This window comes from Oreochromis niloticus, linkage group LG1 (assembly GCF_001858045.2).
Source record: "Oreochromis niloticus isolate F11D_XX linkage group LG1, O_niloticus_UMD_NMBU, whole genome shotgun sequence".
Taxonomy (NCBI): domain Eukaryota; kingdom Metazoa; phylum Chordata; class Actinopteri; order Cichliformes; family Cichlidae; genus Oreochromis; species Oreochromis niloticus.
In genome coordinates, this window is record NC_031965.2 from 1,089,615 (window position 1) to 1,111,191 (window position 21,577).

At 44.0% G+C, this 21,577-nt stretch overlaps 1 protein-coding gene across 14 annotated transcripts in view; it reads left to right on the forward strand.

The window, feature by feature from the left end:
- Positions 1 to 5,860: 5,860 nt before the first annotated feature.
- Positions 5,861 to 21,577, forward strand: part of ppip5k1a (diphosphoinositol pentakisphosphate kinase 1a) — a 33,859-nt gene continuing 18,142 nt past the window's right edge. For all 14 annotated transcript variants that reach the window (XM_013265153.3, XM_013265154.3, XM_013265157.3 and 11 more), the window contains exons 1-13: positions 5,861 to 6,013; positions 10,603 to 11,136; positions 11,409 to 11,604; positions 11,830 to 11,920; positions 12,052 to 12,137; positions 13,068 to 13,222; positions 19,148 to 19,249; positions 19,601 to 19,762; positions 19,852 to 19,973; positions 20,055 to 20,156; positions 20,746 to 20,832; positions 20,911 to 20,986; positions 21,087 to 21,196. In XM_013265153.3, the coding sequence (XP_013120607.1) occupies positions 10,993 to 11,136; positions 11,409 to 11,604; positions 11,830 to 11,920; positions 12,052 to 12,137; positions 13,068 to 13,222; positions 19,148 to 19,249; positions 19,601 to 19,762; positions 19,852 to 19,973; positions 20,055 to 20,156; positions 20,746 to 20,832; positions 20,911 to 20,986; positions 21,087 to 21,196 (1,433 nt within the window). In that variant the 5' untranslated portion in view covers positions 5,861 to 6,013; positions 10,603 to 10,992. The remainder of the gene's footprint in view (positions 6,014 to 10,602; positions 11,137 to 11,408; positions 11,605 to 11,829; positions 11,921 to 12,051; positions 12,138 to 13,067; positions 13,223 to 19,147; positions 19,250 to 19,600; positions 19,763 to 19,851; positions 19,974 to 20,054; positions 20,157 to 20,745; positions 20,833 to 20,910; positions 20,987 to 21,086; positions 21,197 to 21,577) is intronic.

Sequence of the window (21,577 nt, forward strand, 5' to 3'; positions counted from 1 at the left end):
TGCTGCAGTAGCTGGAGTTTGTAAGGGTGCCATTTGTGAGTAGCTAAGATCCGCCGAAGGGATGTTCGACTAATGCCACTCTCAAGTGACATGCGGCAAGTGCTACGCTGTGGGCTCTTGCTGAATGAAGCTAGGACAGCCACTGATGTTTCTTCATTAGTGACAGTTTTCTTGCGTCCATATTTTGGCAAATCCAACACTGAACCAGTTTCACGAAACTTAGCAAGCAGTTTGCTAACTGTAGCATGGGAGATGGGTGGTCTCGTAGGGTGTCCTGCATTGAAATCTGCTGCAATGACCCGGTTACTGCGTTCACCAGATATCAACACAATTTCAATCCGCTCCTCACGTGTTAACCTCTTCAACATGTCAATGGCTGTGAACAAAGAGAAACTTGTAAATAACTCATGAAAGAATAAAGTTACGTTGAAACCAAGCACACCCTTGTTTTTCTTGTGACATTACCAATAAGTTTGATGTGTCACATGGCCCTCTTCCTATTGAAAAAACAAAAGTTGTATCCAAGATGGCCGACTTCTAAATGGCCACCATGGTCACCACCCATCTTGAGGAGTTTGCCCCCTCACATATACTAATGTCCCACAAACAGGACTTTAATATTCGAACCATTCCCATGTTATTACGGTGTATCCATATAAATGGCCTACCCTGTATAAGGCCAGACTGTTTGACGCTAGATCCCATCAGCAGTGAGCGCTGTAGAACAAGACAATGAACTATGAACAACCCCAGGTTTCTCTTCAGCACTGTAGCCAGGCTGACAAACAGTCAGAGCTCTACTGAGCCAACCATCCCTTTAACGTTAACTAGTAATGACTTCATGAACTTCTTCACAAATAAAATTTTTATCATTAGAGAAAAAATTACCAATAATCATCCCACAGATGTAATATTATCTACAGCTACTTTTAGTACCATTGATGTTAAGTTAGACTCTTTTTCTCCAATTGATCTTTCTGAGTTAACTTCAATAATTACTTCCTCCAAACCATCAACGTGTCTTTTAGACCCCATTCCTACAAAACTGCTCAAAGAAGTCCTGCCATTAATTAATTCTTCGATCTTAAATATGATCAACCTATCTCTAATAATCGGCTATGTACCACAGACCTTCAAGCTGGCTGTAGTTAAACCTTTACTTAAAAAGCATCTCTAGACCCAGCAGTCTTAGCTAATTATAGGCCAATCTCCAGCCTTCCTTTCATATCAAACATCCTTGAAAGAGTAGTTGTCAAACAGCTAACAGATCATCTGCAGAGGAATGGCTTATTTGAAGAGTTTCAGTCAGGTTTCAGAGCTCATCACAGCACAGAAACAGCTTTAGTGAAGGTTACAAATGATCTTCTTATGGCCTCTGACAGTGGACTCATCTCTGTGCTTGTCCTGCTAGACCTCAGTGCTGCGTTCGATACTGTCGACCATAATATCCTATTAGAGCGATTAGAACATGCTGTAGGTATTACAGGTACTGCACTGCAGTGGTTTGTATCATATCTATCTAATAGACTCCAATTTGTACATGTAAATGGAGAGTCCTCTTCACACACTAAGGTCAATTATGGTGTTCCACAGGGTTCAGTGCTAGGACCAATTCTGTTTACATTATACATGCTTCCCTTAGGCAGCGTCATTAGAAGACATAGCATAAACTTTCACTGCTATGCTGATGACACGCAGCTCTATCTGTCCATGAAGCCAGGTAACACACACCAATTAGTTAAACTGCAGGAATGTCTTAAAGACATAAAGACCTGGATGGCCGCTAACTTTCGGCTTCTTAATTCAGATCAAACTGAGGTTATTGTACTCGGCCCTGAAAATCTTAGAAATATGGTATCTAAGCAGATTCTTACTCTGGATGGCATTACCTTGGCCTCCAGTAACACTGTGAGGAACCTTGGAGTCATTTTTGACCAGGACATGTCCTTCAATGCACATATTAAACAAATATGTAAGACTGCTTTCTTCCATTTGCGCAACATCTCTAAAGTTAGAAATATCCTGTCTCAGAGTGACGCTGAAAAACTAGTTCATGCATTTATTACTTCCAGGCTGGACTACTGTAATTCATTATTATCAGGATGTTCTAAAAACTCGCTGAAAAGCCTTCAGCTGATCCAAAATGCTGCAGCAAGAGTCCTGACAGGGACTAGAAAGAGAGAGCAGATTTCTCCTGTTTTGGCTTCCCTTCATTGGCTTCCTGTTAAATCCAGAATTGAATTCAAAATCCTGCTCCTCACATACAAGGTCTTAAATAATCAGGCCCCATCTCATCTTAATGACCTTGTAGTACCATATCACCCTATTAGAGCACTTCGCTCTCATACTGCAGGCCTACTTGTTGTTCCTAGAGTATTTAAAAGTAGAATGGGAGGGAGAGCCTTCAGTTTTCAGGCCCCTCTTCTGTGGAACCAGCTTCCAGTTTGGATTCAGGAGACAGACACTATCTCTACTTTCAAGATTAGGCTTCAAACTTTCCTTTTTGCTAAAGCATATAGTTAGGGCTGGACCAGGTGACCCTGAATCCTCCCTTAGTTATGCTGCAATAGACGTAGGCTGCCGGGGATTCCCATGATGCATTGAGTTTTTCCTTTCCAGTCACCTTTCTCACTCACTATGTGTTAATAGACCTCTCTGCATCGAATCACACCTGTTATTAATCTCTGTCTCTCTTCCACAGCATGTCTTTATCCTGTCTTCCTTCTCTCACCCCAACCGGTCGCAGCAGATGGCCCCACCCCTCCCTGAGCCTGGTTCTGCCGGAGGTTTCTTCCTGTTAAAAGGGAGTTTTTCCTTCCCACTGTCGCCAAAGTGCTTGCTCATAGGGGGTCATATGATTGTTGAGTTTTTCTCTGTATTTATTATTGTGCGATCTACTGTACAATATAAAGCGCCTTGAGGCGACTTCTGTTGTGATTTGGCGCTATATAAATAAAATTGAATTGAATTGAATTGAATTGACCTCCACAAGCTATAAGAACCACAGAATATGAATATTATATCAAATATTAGTACTTTTATTTAAAACAGAATCAATTAAAAAAGAGACAAATGTTAAAAAAGCCCTGGTGCATGTGGCTTGCCAACCCAGCCAGACTCATGAGAAAGCAGCCAGTGGCTTCGGTGGTCCTGCTGGATTCAGCAGCATCCAAGATTACACAGGAACAGGTATTTGCTAGATACTAAAACCTTGTAAACCTTGCCAAACACAAAGGGTTTTCCAGTTTTCCACTCGTAGATCAAACATGTTTGTCACTTTGTATTATCAGCCCACAACAGGCACCCAAAGGGCCTTTCCAGAACCCTCCGTTAGGACAGTTACTGAAGAAGATGATTCTTTTTCCCATTCCCGTTTGTGAAGTTGAGGCCTGAGTTCGAGGCTTACTGCTCCCAGTAGTTCTCCTCTGTGTTTCTGCCTGTTGACCTGAGACCTGACGTTTAGGGTGGGACTTTTAGCCAAAACCCACCTTCTTCCTCTTTGCCCTTACCAGCTCTGTGCAGCTCTCTTTCATGCTTCTCATTATGGAGGAGTAAAGGCTTTGGATTCCCAGCAGTCCTCTTTCCCATTCCTGCTTTTTGAAAAGCAGAGGTCTGGGGTTGAGGGAGCAGCCTCCTCTAATCTCTGTCCACAAAAGGTACCGGTGGAGTGGGGAAAAGACAAGTGTTGCGATTTAATGTTGTCAGTGTTTTGTTTTATGTTATGTTTAAGGATTTGTTCTCGTTTCCTGTTTTATTGTGAAGGTCTGCGTCTCATGTGAGTGTGTTCAGTTTTACCTCTGTCTCGTCTTGCTGATTATTCCCAGCTGTGTTCCCCACCTGTGTGTAATCTCCCTGTGTTTCCCTGTGTGTATTTAAGTCGCGTCCTCTGTCTTTGGTAGTTGGGCTGGTCCGTCTGTGTATCCACCATGTCTCATCCGTGTGTTTCCCTGCTGCCCAACCGTCATCTGTTTTCTGCTCGCTGTTATTCGTGTTCAGGTTTGTGTTTCTGTTCAGGGTCAGTAGTTTAGTTTTCCCAGTATAGTTTAGTTCTCCGTTTACCATTTTGTCCATCTCTTTTGTTGTGTTTGCCTTAGTGGCACCAGCCATTTTTTTTAGCCAACCTGGTTGTCCATTTTAAGATAAAACCTCTTCTCACCCACAATCTGGCATTCATATTCTTTTATGTTGCGGCTATGAGCCGGGTCGTAACAGAATTGGGGGCTCGTCCGGGATCCGTCTGCCTTCGCTGGAGGGTCCGAGGGACCGCTTCAGCATTCGTCTGCCTTCGCTGGAGGGTCCCGAGGGACCGCTTCAGCATTCGTCTCCGCTGGAGGGTCCAAGGGGCCTGTCCAGCATTCATTCGTCGTCGCTGGAGGGTCCGAGGGACCGCTTCAGCATTTCGTCGTTGCTGGAGGGTCCGAGGGACCGCTTCAGCATTCGTCTGTCGTCGCTGGAGGGTCCGAGGGACCGCTTCAGCATTCGTCTGTCGTCGCTGGAGGGTCCGAGGGACCGCTTCAGCATTCGTCTGTCTTCGCTGGAGGGTCCGAGGGGCCTGTCCAGCATTCATTCGTCTCCGCTGGAGGGTCCGAGGGACCGCTTCAGCCTTCCGTCTTCGCTGGAGGGTCCAAGGGGCCTGTCCAGCCTACATTCGTCTCCGCTGGAGGGTCCGAGGGACCGCTTCAGCATTCCGTCTGCCTGCAGAATAGCGGCCAGTGCCTTGTGCGCTGGTCCTCCAGGACTACAGCATTCATGGCTCTCTAGGTCATGAATCAAACATTTTCATTTGGGGTTAAATGTTTGATTTTTGGGTGGGGGGAAATGTTACGATTTAATGTTGTCAGTGTTTTGTTTTATGTTATGTTTAAGGATTTGTTCTCGTTTCCTGTTTTATTGTGAAGGTCTGCGTCTCATGTGAGTGTGTTCAGTTTTACCTCTGTCTCGTCTTGTTGATTATTCCCAGCTGTGTTCCCCACCTGTGTGTAATCTCCCTGTGTTTCCCTGTGTGTATTTAAGTCGCGTCCTCTGTCTTTGGTAGTTGGGCTGGTCCGTCTGTGTATCCACCATGTCTCATCCGTGTGTTTCCCTGCTGCCCAACCGTCATCTGTTTTCTGCTCGCTGTTATTCGTGTTCAGGTTTGTGTTTCTGTTCAGGGTCAGTAGTTTAGTTTTCCCAGTATAGTTTAGTTCTCCGTTTACCATTTTGTCCATCTCTTTTGTTGTGTTTGCCTTAGTGGCACCAGCCATTTTTTTTAGCCAACCTGGTTGTCCATTTTAAGATAAAACCTCTTCTCACCCACAATCTGGCATTCCTATTCTTTTATGTTGCGGCTATGAGCCGGGTCGTAACACAAGCCAACAAGAGTAGTGACAGGAGCACGTAAGGCTACTCTCCTGCTGGAAGTCTTCTTCTGTGACAAGAGAAAGAGGCTGACCTTTATCATCTTCTAAGTCCTCATCCATGGAGTTTTACCCAGAATCCTCGCTGGTCCAGTAAAAATAACCACTGCTTCAAAAATTAAATACTATAGTAAATATCACATCATATTTCAATCTTATCAGACAGACTAACTACAAGCTTGTGCTTGTGTTTGTTTTGAAATTCTAAAAAACATTTCTCTCCTCCTCTTAAGCTCTGGGAAAAAAGCATAACAAGGGTTCATTAAGGTGAAAAAACTTTAAGATAACTGACAAAAGTATTTGCTGGTCTGCCTTCGCACACATATCAACCTGAGCGACATCCCCTTCTTAATTCATGGGGTTTAATATGATTTATTGGCATCATCGCTAGAGGTCGCTAACGATCCTTTTTTTGCGTTGGACTGAGTGTCCCTTATTGGCTCACGTGATTTTTTTTTTTTACGTTACGCCTCCCAGGAAGTTCGCCTTTCTGATTGGCTGATTCACACGCTCATCGGCCTATGTCAACCTGAGAAAAATAAAAAGATTGGTTTCACATGCAAACTGTCAAGGGACGGAAGAGAGCCGATGGCAGTGGTAAATCTTCCAGTAACACCGTGAGTTCACATTTTTGTCCTAAATCCCTGAGAACGGAAACGTGATTGGCATGTAGCTAGTGTTAGGCGTTACCACTGATAGTTGCTGGGCTAGCTAGAATGTGCTTCAGAAGCAGACAGAATGGCCTTGGGGAGACTTGTTTACATTGGCGAGCCAGCTAGCTGAATGCTAACATTAGCTAAATGTCAAAATGAAAAATGAGAAAATGAACGGCACCTAACGATAATTTCTTCACCGAGTGAGGCTTTTGCATTCAACCAGCTTTAGCGGTTTGGGGTTTAAATGTGGATATTAATAATGAGTCACGTTTGTGTAGCCTACATTTCGGGACAACAAGTCCTTTTGGCATACAAAGGTATTTAAAGTCGGATCCCTACATGTCAGGGGTCGTTCATGTGAACTACCCACCAGTTGGCTCTCTCCTGCCTTGGGTGTTATATTCATGTAGTTGAACCCATCAGGCCTTCTTCCAACTGGAACCCGAGCCGCTAAAACGTCTTTCTCCATGCTAATAATTCAATCTCTTCTCGTAGTTAGTATCACTGTGTTTAGCTGTGTCAGTAGCTTTACTGACACAGGGGCAAGCAGGTTGTTTTTACTGACACGCGGAACCAAGAACCGGTTTGGTGGAGCCCACTGTAAACAAGAAAACTATATTCAAACATATTACTTTCATTAAAATTGGTTTTCGATATCTTGTGCTGTGCCCTTGTAACGATGGTATCACATGAAAAGGGGCGCTGGAAATAGTTTTGTATCGATACTTTCTCCACTATTGTGTAAAACTAATATTTAAATCATTGAGGAACAAAGTAGCAACACTGCAGTGGAAAATCACAGCGTTAAGCAGAACTGCATTAATACAAGTACAGTGTAAAGTAAATGCAGAACGAGCTATTTGCCAGTATAATCTTGGATCACAGATGTGCACAGGTCAGCAAAATAATAACTTGAAAATTAATTGAGTGGAGCACAAAGTACAACATATACTCACAAAATACAGTAGAGTAGAACTGCAAGTATATCTAAGGTTTACTTTAGTACAATACCTGACTAAATGTACTTGTCTCATTAAATATGTCTAATGTGATACTGAAATTCATTTGTTTAGGTCAGCAGCTGATGGTGGATAAATCATCCATTAGTTTTCTATAGACTGAAAACATGACCTGACAAAGGTCTTGTTTTCTCTGACAACAGACCAGCATGAACGACATTGTGTTTATTATTAGTTATTACAAAGAAAAGCATCAACTTCTCATATTTCACTAGAAGAGACCAAGAAATATTTCACTCTTTTTTTCTTTTTTTCTTTTCAGACATTGAACATCAGTATTGTTTGCTGTACTTCAAGTGTCACCTGTTTAAGACATTGATTTATTCTTTTTTTTTGGTAATACAATCAGTGTTGCTAAGCAGCAGTTTATCTCAAAGCTTCCATACATACCATCCGCTGACCGCAGGGGGTGAAGATTTGTCAGGAAATTTTTTTCAATTTATCACGCCCGCTCTAAAAAAATAAAACCAAGTCAAGAGGAGAAGATTCGTTCCCTTTATAGAGAAGAAAGGAAGGTTTGTATTCTCAGCTCTTCAGCTGTGTTGCTATCAGCAACACCAGCATTTGGCAGTAAAAAGTATCTACACACAGTCTTAGGCTTACAGTCTTGTTTAAGTGGTCTGAACCTCCACTGTCGAGTGTCTTGGCTCCCCATTAAACATTAAAAGGAAGCCGGAAACTCAGTGATATGAAAAAAGTTTTATCTAAACAGACTGGGGAGTCTGTTCTGCTCCAATGTTAAGTCAAGCCGCAGTTTGTGAGACAGAAATCCCCAAAATTAGGAAAATGGCATCTATAAAGAAACGTAATAATGCTGAATTGAATTCTTGTCTCATCGCTTTGGTGAATTTGAGCCATCTTCCTCCTCCCAGTCGGAGTTGGTGGTGCAGTGTTATCTGTAAAGTACTTGCATCAGTATTAGAATTGTTCTGAATAATCTATTAATGACTTCAGTTCATTGCCCCAAAAACAAACAGCAACAACAGGATTTTTTTTTTTATCTTTGTAGATTTAAAAACAAAACATATTCCTAGGGTTAAAGCTTTCCCACGTTTTTTTTATCTTCAGGGTCGTTACATATCACTGGGAATGATTTGGAGCGTTCTTTTTATACAGGACCCTTATAGACAGATATAGACAGTCCTGTTTCAGGCTGTAGAAATAGACTAGTTAAGGAAAATTGTCAAATAAATTAGTAATGAAAACTAAAGCTCTGTCATATTTAAAAACCCGCTAAAATGAGTAGAACAGGGCTCAGCTCACAACAGCTCTGTGTTAAACTGTGGAATTTAAACTAAGACTAAATCACCTCAATAGTCTTATGAAAAAAACGAAGGACTTGATGACCTTGGTGTCCTCAGTGGGAACTGCAGCCCTGCTGGTAGCTGGAGTCAGCAGGTGAAAGGAGCAGACTAATGCTCAGGTTCTCACACACTGATCCACTTTGGTATGAAAACAGTTTAATTTAAATCACCCAGCAGCCAAAATGAAAGCGTGAGAGTGAATTTCAGCAGAAATGCAGTATTCATCAAAACAGGCTCGACAGGTGCTGCAGTCATTCAAAGCTGACTTTGAAATGTGTGTCTGTGTGAGTCTGTGTGAGTGTCTGTGTGAGTGTCTGTGAGAGTCTGTGTGTGTCTGTGAGTGTCTGTGTGTGTCTGTGTGAGTGTCTGTGTGTGTCTGTGAGAGTCTGTGTGTGTCTGTGAGAGTCTGTGTGTGTCTGTGAGTGTCTGTGTGAGTCTGTGAGAGTCTGTGTGTGTCTGTGTGAGTCTGTGTGTGTCTGTGTGAGTCTGTGAGTGTCTGTGTGAGTCTGTGTGAGTCTGTGTGAGTCTGTGTGAGTCTGTGAGAGTCTGTGTGTGTCTGTGTGTGTCTGTGTGAGTCTGTGAGAGTCTGTGTGAGTCTGTGTGAGTCTGTGAGTGTCTGTGTGAGTCTGTGTGTGTCTGTGAGCGTCTGTGTGTGTCTGTGAGCGTCTGTGTGTGTCTGTGTGTGTCTGTGTGAGTCTGTGAGAGTCTGTGTGTGTCTGTGTGTGTCTGTGTGAGTCTGTGAGAGTCTGTGTGAGTCTGTGTGAGTCTGTGTCTTATTATCTTAATATTTCATGTGTGAAATGATCAAAGATTGTCCCTAATTTCTCAATTAGCTTTATTTTTTGTAACAGTACACAGCTCAGTTTATTGTTGTTGTTGTTATTATTATTATTATTATTATTATTATCATTGTAAAACAAAGACACCTAGAAAATTGTGATTTTGTTTTCTACCACATGTCCACACATATATATTTAAAACCAGTACCCAGTATATTTTTCAATATAAGAAATGCTCTGAACACTCAGTTTCAGATGCTTATTTTTTTCTTGAATGGGTTCTATGTGATGTCAGTAAGAGCTGATATTCCTTATATGGTCATCTGGGCTACAGATGCCCATATAAGGTTCACCCTGCTGTTTTAAACTTTCGAATTTAAAAAAGAAAAAGCTGTTTTAAAAGGATGGTGCAGGCAGATTAAACAGCGTGTTTAAGACGGTGGCAAACTGAAGGGCATTATTACCATTACATTGTGTTCCAGTGAAGATCAGTATGGATTATTGTGAGCATGCAGAACAACTCCAGGGGAGTCCGAGCTGGGAATGAGCTGTCCCTAAAACGATTGAACAACAACAAAATCTCAGTGGCGTCCTGCTGTTGTGTTAACTAATGAAAGCCGTTACGTAAGAGCAGTGAGTTTTCAGGTCACTGGAGGCTTAAAATAACCAACCACACTCTGCAGAGAGCTTGGCCTTTTTGTGTGTGTTCCCTGACTTTGAAATCCTCGGGCGTTTGTGTAATCGAGTACTGGTTCGTACTCTCATTGGGAGCCTTTGGAGCTTTGGCCTGAGTGACTGTGCCTGCTGCTGAAGTGGTTTGTTGTTCAGCTGTGTCATCTAGTGTGCCAGGGAGTAATGAGGAGTTGTGGTCTGTGGTCTGCTGACGTTCCCGTGCCCATGACCGGCTTATGTTGAGCAGAACAGAGCTGACGGCCAGCACCAGGCTGCAGCGTCACTTTAATGTGTAATCCAGTAATGACGAGGCTAATTCTGCTTAATATTGGGTGAGATTTGGAGCGTCAGGCTTGATGTTAATTTTTCTAATAAACACAAAGTTGTTATGGAGCTGAAAGACTAAAATGAAGACATTTAAATCAAACCACTGTTTGCATATTGGAGCTGTGGGGGGGTTAAAACAAAGGATTTTGTGAGTTTAACATGTCTGGATTCATTTGTCAATCCTTTTTGTTTCAATGTTGGTAAGAAAGAGTTTCTAGGTGTTTTTGCACACTCAGCAAATTGGCTTATTAGAACAAAGCCTCCAGGGCATGCTGACCACCACGAAAGTGAAATGAAATCATGAGCTAAACATAGTGTGACATTTATAACAGCTAATATTTGTAACCTGGTAACAAACAGACTACAGGCAGTGCAGATGAGCATTGCTCTGCACTGTGAAGCACAATCTCATAAATGTAGCTTTGATGTTGTGCTCTCGTTCGTTGCAGGACTGTCAAGTTTGCGTACAAATGGACGACGAGACCGTCGTTACACAAGTGGAGCTGTAGCTCATTGCTGGAGACTCAAGTACGAGCGAGTTGTTTAACACGTGAGTTTGCTGAATGAAGAATGAAATGCTCGAGTGAAGTCGTCACCACGGAGGACCGGCCTGGACCATAATTTCCTACAAAACCTTTTATGCTGGAGTGCCCTTCGTTCAGTCTCGTCTTGCCGCTCTGCCTTGCGCACCTTCGTCCACCGGCTCTGCTGCATCGCCCCGGCAGAGCAGTCCCATCCCTCTCCCCAGGCCTCGCGCCCTCCCATCGGCGGCCCGCTCCGGCGGCGTGTTGGTGTACGATGGCGCGGCGGGATGCTGAGGGCTGCCGTGGGGGACTGTGATGTCAGAGCCCAACAGCCCGGGCGAGAGCCGGTGTGGCGCTCCCAGATTCTTCGTGGGCTGCGAGGACGATGAGAGCGAGGTCCTGGAAGATAGCATAAGGACAGATATGGAGCTGTATGACGACGACGAAGACACAGACTCGGTGGGTGACTCTCCCGTCACAGATGATTGTCACTGATTAGTCAGCAGCAGGAAGCTCTAAGCTATCATGTTGTAACCATGGCAGGCGTAGTGACCAGTATATCCATGGCTTTTGACCAGTCGATTAATCAGAAATAATCAACTGGAGAATGTGAGGCCCAGCATAATTCGTATTTAGCTTCGATTAAATACGTTTAGCTGTGCATGGATTAGCAGGGTTGATGTATGTAGAGCTGAAAGTTTACCTGGCATGTTCTCCTCTTCCTCATTCAGCCCCCAGAGCGACAGATTGTCGTCGGGATCTGTTGCATGATGAAGAAGTCAAAGTCCAAGCCGATGACCCAGATCTTGGAGAGGCTTTGCAGGTTCGAGTACATCACTGTGGTCATCTTCCCAGAGGACGTCATCCTTAACGAGCCCGTGGTCAAATGGCCTCTTTGTGACTGCCTCATCTCCTTCCACTCCAAGGGTACAGTGCCCTCCCCAACTGAAACACACATGCAAAAACACAACAGACTCACTGTGTTTCTTGTTTCCCTGCTTTGTCACATATTGATGATGTTTGTGTGACTGCTGTGTTTACCATCTTATAAAGTTCCCAGGCATTCATACACTGAACTGAGTGGCTCTCTTATAGTCAAGATTATGGTTTAAGAGTCTGTTTCAGGTTTCTCTGCATGTTTGTGTAAAACAGGATTTCCGCTGGATAAGGCCGTGAGCTATGCCAAACTAAGAAATCCTCTGCTCATCAATGACCTGAATATGCAGTATTACATACAGGACAGGTGCGCTCTTTTACCGAAACTCTCTATTTCCATCATTTGAACTAAATACACGTGAAGAGAATCGGGATATGTGAAAAAAAAAAACAGTCAGTGCTTGTTCCTCTTTTTGTTTCTTCATTTGATTTTGACAGGAGAGAGGTGTATCGCATCCTGCAGGAGGAAGGGATTGATCTACCACGCTATGCTGTGCTGAACCGTGACCCCGATAAACCAGATGGTCAGTCTCCTGCTGATAACAAGTCACTACATATATGCACTGAGAACATTTGTGACGATGCCTCGGCAAAGAGTAGATGTTTCAGTTGAAGGGCCACATGCGTCTTTCAGGTCCCGTCAGGTCTCTTCTGGACTTTATTCCCCATATTTGTTACAGAATTTTAGATGCTGCATATCTACTATATATAGTTTCTTGACCTCTACTTGTTTAGTTCAAGACAGATTTGTCTGGAAGTAAAACATAAACGAATGAGTTAAGGTCATAAGGGTATTTGTTTTGTTGTTGTTCTTTCTGGGCACGTATTAAGAAAAGGCTTTTAGAAGCAAGCTTAAGCATCATATGCTCCTAAAAAGTAACTCCACAGGCTGAGGAAGTTCACCAAGGGAGTCGGGGCAGGTCTCACTTGTTGTTACAAAGTTACAGTCTGTTTCATGGTTGCCAATAACAGTGTTTCATACGTTATAAAAATGTTACCTTGCCACCATTAATTCTAAAACTTTAAAAAGCTCAGAAAAACAGCCCAAAGCTTCCATTGTCCATGCAGCATCCTTGGGTCTGTTATGGAAGGCTGTACTTGTGTTATTTCAGCTGACGGATAAATATAGTATCAAATTTGAAGCAGTCACAAGTGTCCCGTACTTACGTGCTGTGGTATGTTGGCTCTAGCATCCAATTCCCGTTTAAACACAGTGACACAAACTCTCCTGATTGATGAACGGTCAGATGTCTTAAGTGTCCTTATCCTTGACACTAATGACTGTGTTTTTTAAATGAGTGATGAGTATCACATGGTCAAAAGGGTAGAGCTGCTTCACAGGGCACTAGAGTAAACACAGCAAGGTTGAACGTCATGTATGTGTAATATTGGGTGGTAATGAAAATAGGCTGCGTGCTAAATAGATGCATTTGATCTGTGTGTGTCTGTTTCAGAGTGCAACCTCGTAGAAGGAGAGGATCATGTGGAGGTGAACGGAGAAATCTTCCAGAAGCCTTTTGTTGAGAAGCCCGTGTGTGCCGAGGACCACAACGTCTACATCTATTACCCCACATCGGCTGGTGGTGGAAGCCAGCGACTCTTCAGAAAGGTCTCTGATTTGGCCCTTGTGGCTTTTTTTCTCTATAAATAAACATTTCATGCAATGCAGTTAAAGTATGGAAAGAAAAAACAAAAACGTTTTGTTGTTGCCAGAAGAATTCAAAAAAACCCAGTGTCACAAATGGACCAATCAGAGAACACGAAACAGAGAGTGCATTTTATTGGCTGATGTATTGTGCAGTGTGCAGTGCAGCAGCAAAGTATTCAATTTGTTTTTCACCTCAAAATGATACACACAATAACCTGTAATGACAAATATTCACAGCCTGTTCTCAGTTCTTTTGTTGAAGCACGTTTGGCAGCAAGTACAGCCTCAGATCTCTTTTAGTCTGCTGTTACAAGCTTAGTGCATTTTCAGGCAGTTTCTCCCATTCTTCTTTGCAGAACCTCTCAGACTCCATCAGGTTGGATGTGGAGCGCTGGTGCACCTTAGATGTTCAGTCGGGCATTCATAGAGTGGTCCTGGAGCCACTCCTTTGTTATTTTGGCCATGTGTTCAGGGTCGGTGTCCTGTTGGCAGATAAACCTTTGCCTGAGTCTGAGCCAGAACCACCACCATCACTGCACAGTTATTTATGTGCACGTCGCAGCCTGTGGGGCTGGTTCCATTCACAGCCCTTCCCCTAAACAGCAGCCCAACTCATCAGAAAGCATAAAGAATTATTATTATAGAATAATATATCAAGCAAACCCTTTAGGGTCTCTCCAGTAATGGAGACCAGTAAACATTTGGGTGACAGTCGCATGATGCAGCCTCAGAGAAGACATCCCAAACTGTAAATCCCACATCTTCAGCGGCCCCTGAGGGGTGACTGAGGTTACTGTGGCCATGCTCAAATTTCCTCACATGATCTCACCACAGAAAAGCCCGAAAAACAAAGTTTATTTAGAAGCCTGGATATTCTGTGTTCTGATTGAGAGATGACACACTCTTGGTGTAAGTGAAGCCCAGCCTACACAGGCTTTTTTCTCTGCTTCGCCTCTGCTGGAGCTGCATGTTAGAAAACGGATTAAATATGCAAACGGCCTGAGCCCCGCCAGGCTCTGCGGGGATCGGCTTCGACACTCGCAAACGGCTTCTGCCATTTCCTGCTTGCAGGAGGTGAGGTATGTTTGACACCCATCCAGAAGAAGCAGAAGGGATGGAGATGTTTCCCTAAGATTTTCAACCCTCAAGGAGGTGGACAGGGCCAGTGAGCGACATCTTAGGGGAGCTGTAGCTCATGGTGGGAGTGAAGCATCTCTATCTGAAAGGCTAAGGCTCTTCTCTTAATGATATACAGGGTTCAAACCGTGGCTTGAAAATACTTGAATTTTAATATTGTATTTCAAGGTGTGAAAAGTGCTTGAATTTCAGATGTGGTCCTTAAAAGTGCTGGAAACTGTATTTCATTCATCTCCAAAAGTTGAATCTGTTCATCTGGACGTAGCGTTTTGTGGGAGAAACGTTTCGTCACTCATCCAAGTGACTTCTTCAGTCTCAGCTGACTGCAGGTTTCCCCAAACCTTATAAACAGTACATTTGCATAATGACTGAAACCAGCCCACTGAAGGAACAATGGGCTGGGAGGTCAGTTCCTTAATCATAATTATGCAAATTCCCATGACCATTGATCAACAATCACTGACCAAAACCCACTGATCAAAGAACACTGATCAATGCCCATGAGTCCCATTCACAGAGAGTTGGGGAATGGCTGCAATCACAGCATTGTAAGATGGTGACAGATGTACCCTTAGGCCCCCTCCTCGATTCAGAGATGGTCTTTCCTTTTTCACGTAAATGGCCTCCTTGACTCCGCGCTCAAACCAGCGTTCCTCCCTGTCCAGGATGTGTACATCCTCATCGTTGAAAGAGTGTCCACTGGCCTGTAGGTGTAAATAGACTGCAGAGTCCTGGCCTGATGAGGTTGCTCTTCTGTGTTGTGCCATCCGCTTCGCTAGAGGTTGTTTGGTTTCCCCGATTTATAAGGTTTGGGGAAACCTGCAGTCAGCTGAGACTGAAGAAGTCACTTGGATGAGTGACGAAATGTTTCTCCCACAAAACGCTACGTCCAGATGAACAGATTCAACTTTTGGAGATTTACTTTCCTGGATGATTGAGAACGCATCAAGACGTTTTAACCCACTTTGGCAAGGACTGCCTAAAACTTGTACGTCAGTATGAGCAAACAGCACGTAAGATGGCGGACTACAGGAACCACCTGAGATTCAGCGTCAGATGCCAACAAAACAGGATTACTCCTAAAAGTCTGCAAATGAGCTCTTCAGTTAAAGGCTTCCGGGCAACAAAAATCCTCCAGAAGGCACAGCATCAGTTGCTCAATGAACGGGTGAGGCAGACAAATTTTGTCATCGACATGCTAAAATCTCAAGAGGAGCGGATCCGACGGAGACTGACAATGCTTTTAGATGAGAATACTCTTAAAAAGGTGTTTGACTTCACTGAGAAGGCTCGTCTAGCACAGCACAAGAAGTCTAAGACCAGGCAACAAAGGAAGTTTGACTTACTTTTTGTACGTCGGAAACCACCACAAAATACGGAGAGTGTCCTCAGTGGCCAGAAGAGAGAAGGATGTGACACGGAGGATGTGGACAAGTGGGTGAAGAATTTGTCTGACAGACAGCTCACCCAAACAGAGAAAAACATCCTTGCTAAAGGGTTGAATTTTGCCGTCACACCGAGACAAATCCCTCTAGTGGAGCTGAACACAGCCACAGAAACAGCAATTCGTAACAACAATATTGCAGAAGTGGAAGCAGAGCAACTACGGACGAAAGTTTCGGCCTGTCTCAGCAATGCAAAGCCCCCAGCATCCAACATCACCATGGAGGAGAGGAAGGCACTCACATCACTTAGTAATGACAACAACATTATCATCCTTCCGGCAGGCAAGGGTAGGTGCACAGTATTGCTTAACCAGAAAGACTATCATGAGAAGATTTTGTCACTACTCAGTGATGAAAATACTTATGAGCCCCTGAAACGAGACCCAGGAAGTGGCTACAGGAAGAGGGTGATAGACTGTCTGAAGCAGTTAGAACAAGACAAGGCTATCGACCGGACCTCATACCACAGGCTGTACCCAGGGGAGTCTACACCAAGGCTGTATGGTTTACCGAAAATACATAAGCTGGGTGCACCTTTAAGACCTATTGTCTGCATGATCAACTCGGTCACCTATAACATCTCCAAGTTTCTGGCTTCGATCCTCAACCCGCTGGTAGGCAGCTCTGAACACCACATCCAGAACACCCTGGATTTTGTTGAGAAGGTGAGAGATGTCATTATGGAGGCAGATGAAACCATGGTCTCGTACGACGTTACATCTCTCTTCACTTGCATCCCAGTCACGGAAGCGTTGGAGGTAGTTCGTAAGAGATTACAGGATGACACCGACCTCAGCAACAGGACCACTCTCAGCATCGACCAAGTGTGTTTGCTTTTGGAACTGTGTCTTCATTCCACCTACTTCACATACAAGGGTCAGTTCTACAGGCAGAAACATGGGTGTGCCATGGGCTCCCCAGTTTCACCCATCGTGGCCAATTTGTACATGGAAGAAGTGGAAAAGAGGGCTTTGCTATCCTACCCTGGAACACCACCAAGCCATTGGTTCAGATATTTGGATGACACCTGGGTGAAAATCAAATCTCAGGACGTACTACATTTCACGGATCACATTAACTCGGTGGACCGACACATCAAATTCACCAGGGAGGATATGAAAAGTGGCAGGTTAGCCTTCTTAGACTGTGAGATTTCCATCAGTAATGGGGGACATCTAAAAGCTGATGTGTACCGTAAACCTACACATACGGATCAGTATCTAAGGTTTGACTCTCATCATCCACTGGAGCACAAACTGGGTGTCATCAGGACGCTACAACACAGAGCGAACACCATCCCCACTGACACAGCGGCCAGGGAGGCAGAAGAACAGCACATCAAGAAGGCCCTGAGTAAATGTGGTTATCCCAGCTGGACTTTTGTCAAAGCTGGGAAGGCACCTAAAGAAAGCTCCAGCCGATCCAGGAGAGAAGGACAACCGCTGCCCAGGCGAAAACCTGTAGTGATCCCATATGTGTCAGGAGTATCGGAGCAGTTGAGACACATTTTTTCTAAACACCGGGTCTCTGTGGCTTTTAAACCCCAAAACACGCTGCGCCAAAAACTGGTCCACCCCAAGGATCGGGTCCCCCGACACAAACAGAGTAACATAGTGTACGCTGTTAAGTGCCAGGAGGATTGCCAGGATTTATACATCGGGGAAACCAAACAACCTCTAGCGAAGCGGATGGCACAACACAGAAGAGCTACCTCATCAGGCCAGGACTCTGCAGTCTATTAACACCTACAGGCCAGTGGACACTCTTTCAACGATGAGGATGTACACATCCTGGACAGGGAGGAACGCTGGTTTGAGCGCGGAGTCAAGGAGGCCATTTACGTGAAAAGGGAAAGACCATCTCTGAATCGAGGAGGGGGCCTAAGGGTACATCTGTCACCATCTTACAATGCTGTGATTGCAGCCATTCCCCAACTCTCTGTGAATGGGACTCATGGCCATTGATCAGTGTTCTTTGGTCAGTGGGTTTTGGTCAGTGATTGTTGATCAATGGTCATGGGAATTTGCATAATTATGATTAAGGAACTGACCTCACAGCCCATTGTTCCTTCAGTGGGCTGGTTTCAGTCATTATGCAAATGTACTGTTTATAAGGTTTGGGGAAACCTGCAGTCAGCTGAGACTGAAGAAGTCACTTGGATGAGTGACGAAACGTTTCTCCCACAAAACGCTACGTCCAGATGAACAGATTCAACTTTTGGAGATTTACTTTCCTGGATGATTGAGAATGCATCAAGATGTATTTCATTCACCACAAATAACTTTCTGACCGAATAGTTTTCATATCAGACAGAGGAATAAGATGAGTCGCAAAGTCTAAAAGCAAACTTTCTTTGCCTGACCTCCGAGCGCTTCTGCAGGTCAGTCTGTTTCAATGTGTGACCCCGCCCCTCCCCAGACAGTCGGGGATGAGTGCACTAACATGCCTGTCCACAGAGTCATGGTGATGTAACTGCTCTTTTAACTGTTTGGTGTCTTTGCTTTGTTTGGTGTTTGTAGACATGGTTTATATGAGGTTGTAGCTGAGATTCAGAGGTTTCTGTGACGGTACTCATGTCAGCACTTTTATTTCTGACCTCATGTTATAACAGATTAAACGTGATCTCCTCTCTTTTGCCCCCATTTTTGGGGGCGTGGGTGCTTAACTAGTTAAAAAACAAACATCTGTCTCCTATTTTTGTGTCACACAGGAATGAAGCATCAGTATCTGATGAGCAGACTTATTCATTTGGCCTTGCTGTGTATTATTGTGGTGTTTGGTGCAGTTTTTGGGGTTGTTGTGTTTTTTTTCAAGTGAGCATGTTAATGTTCACATTTTCAAATGAATTTTAAGAGAAATGTGTTTTTTGAGTTTGGACACTATATGCATAAAGTGCACCATATATGCACCATTTCCTTTTTCAGTTTTTGTCTGTGGTGGCATAAAGAAGGACATGTAAGTCAACCTAAAATGATTTGATTTTGACATGGCCTTACTGAGGTGATGCTAAGTAAAACATGCATTCTTTTTTTTTTTTTTTTTTTTTGGTAATGTGCTGGAAAAGCTTGAAAATGGACCTTGAAAGTGGTTAAAAAGTGCTTGAATTTGACCCTGAAAAATGCATATGAACCCTGGATATGGGACGACTGCTGCTCATCAGTAATTGCATCGTCTTTGATCCACAGCAGCATTGTCAAACACAGTGTGGCCTTTAATTTAGAGTTTGATGGGTTTTATGGAAACCATGCAGAGGTGAACCTCATAAACCGAGAGCGGCGACTCAACGACTCTCTGGGTTTTGTAGATTGGGAGCCGGAGCAGCGTCTACTCGCCAGAGAGCAGCGTGAGGAAGACGGGCTCTTACATCTATGAAGAGTTCATGCCAACAGATGGCACAGATGTTAAGGTAGAGTTTGTTTGTTTTTTATGTCACAGAGTACATGGCAGATAAAATATGTGCAAAGAAGACTTTGTTAATGCTAATAAAGCAGCTGTAGAAGTCTCCAAAGGATTTCATCAACTGTCACGTTAATGCACATTAACCTGAACTGTGCTGGTGTGTTCAGTAAAACCGTGATTTGGAGAGAAATCCTTGAGGTCATCTATCGTGGCTGTCGGGCAGCTGGAGGCACAGATCGTCTTTAGGCGATGTGTCAATAAAGGCCTCCAGTGTAAAACTTCATCAAGTCACGCGACGAGGGGACTACCCACTTGGGTCATCTCTCAGGTTTTTGTGGGCGTTTTCATTTCATGTCAGGTGTACACGGTGGGACCGGACTATGCTCATGCCGAGGCCCGAAAGTCTCCTGCTTTGGACGGGAAGGTGGAGAGAGACAGCGAGGGCAAGGAGGTTCGTTACCCCGTCATGCTGTCAGCCATGGAAAAACTGGTGGCTCGTAAGGTCTGCCTGGCATTCAAGGTATGTGCAGTTGATACGTCAGGTGTGTTACAGTTTTCTGGTTTCTTGTTGTGGAGTATGAACCATGTCCTCATCTGCTGTCGCTGCAGCAAACAGTGTGCGGCTTCGACCTTCTGCGGGCCAATGGACACTCCTACGTGTGCGATGTCAACGGTTTCAGTTTTGTGAAGAACTCGATGAAGTACTACGATGACTGTGCCAAGATCCTCGGGTACCACCTTTAGTTCTTTTCTCTTTTCTGGTGTTCACTGTCTTGTTCTGATCTGATGATGGAGTCTGCGTTTCTCTGCAGGAATATTGTGATGCGTGAACTGGCTCCGCAGTTTCAGATTCCTTGGTCTATCCCTACTGAGGCTGAAGACATCCCCATTGTTCCCACCACTTCAGGGACCATGTGAGTCATAACAGGAGCAGACACAGAGGACTAGACTTGCATAGTTATCACAGACGCCTGATTGCAGCTCGCACTGCCAAAACCAGTCATTAGATTTAGGGCCAATTATTTTTTCACATACAGCCAGGAAGGTGTGGGTCACTTTTTTTCTCCCACTTAATAAATTCAATCATTTAAAAAAAAATGAACAAACTACATTTTACTCCATTTTTGCCTAATATAGTAAAAGTAGTTTCATAAATGCAAAAAAATAAGAAATTCTGTCATTTTTAAAAAAGCAGAGTTGCTTCCTCAGTTTAACATAATAACGGTGTGTTAGCTACAGTAGATGACAGTAAGCATGCCCCTGAGCAGAGCACGCAGCAGCACACAAACTAAAGCCAAACAGATTTCTAAAATCATCGGTGTTGGTTTAAGCGTGCGCTGCATTCAGCACATTTTCACACAGTTCGTCCTGATCACACTCCCCGAAGCTCAGCTGCATAGCAAAAGTGCTGCCTTAGTTAGTTGCAGTCACTACAAGCACAGCTTTATTGAAGAAACGCGTCATGTACACAGATTTATACTGATGCAACTCAAATCTCTGCAGGATGGAACTTCGCTGTGTCATCGCCGTCATCCGACACGGAGACAGAACGCCCAAACAGAAAATGAAGATGGAAGTTCGCAACCCAATGTAGGCCTGCCTCTCTGTTAATATGCTCCTGTTTGCTGCAGGTTAAAGATTTTTGATTAACGTCTCTGATGCTTCCAGGTTCTTTGATCTGTTTGAGAAATATGGAGGATACAAAACTGGGAAATTAAAGCTCAAAAAACCAAAACAACTGCAGGTAAAGGAAGAAAACAATAGCCAAGGTTTCATTTGTCATGGCGGCCTCTGTGAGGACAAAGTGTGTGTGAACACGAGTGTGTGACTTTGAACCCTGACAGGAGGTGCTGGACATCACCCGGCAGCTGTTAGCAGAGATCGGGCAGCAGAACGACTGTGAGATAGAAGAGAAGAAGTCCAAACTGGAGCAGCTGAAGACGGTTCTGGAGATGTAAGTGAGAAGCATTTTATTAACTCCTGCGCTTATATTCATTTACTCTGTTTCTGGCTCAGCTCGGCAAACTGTTTGACTAAAGCAGGGGTGTCAAACATGAGGCCTGCTGCCCCACCAGGTGACTTTAGAAAATGTGAAGGAGGCCTTAAAATGTTGACTTTTTCTGCTAACATTCACACTACAGTTAGTAAAAACAGACCCCCCCCCCCCCCCCCAAAAGATTTGATATTACAAATTTCAGTTTTTACATTTTCTACAAGTTCAGTTTCATAATGACTGGACAGTCTGGTCAATGAACTGACAGGTTTTGTTCCTGTAATTTGACACACACGTTTATTGCAGTTTAAACTCAAACAGTGGTGTCGACACATTTGTGTC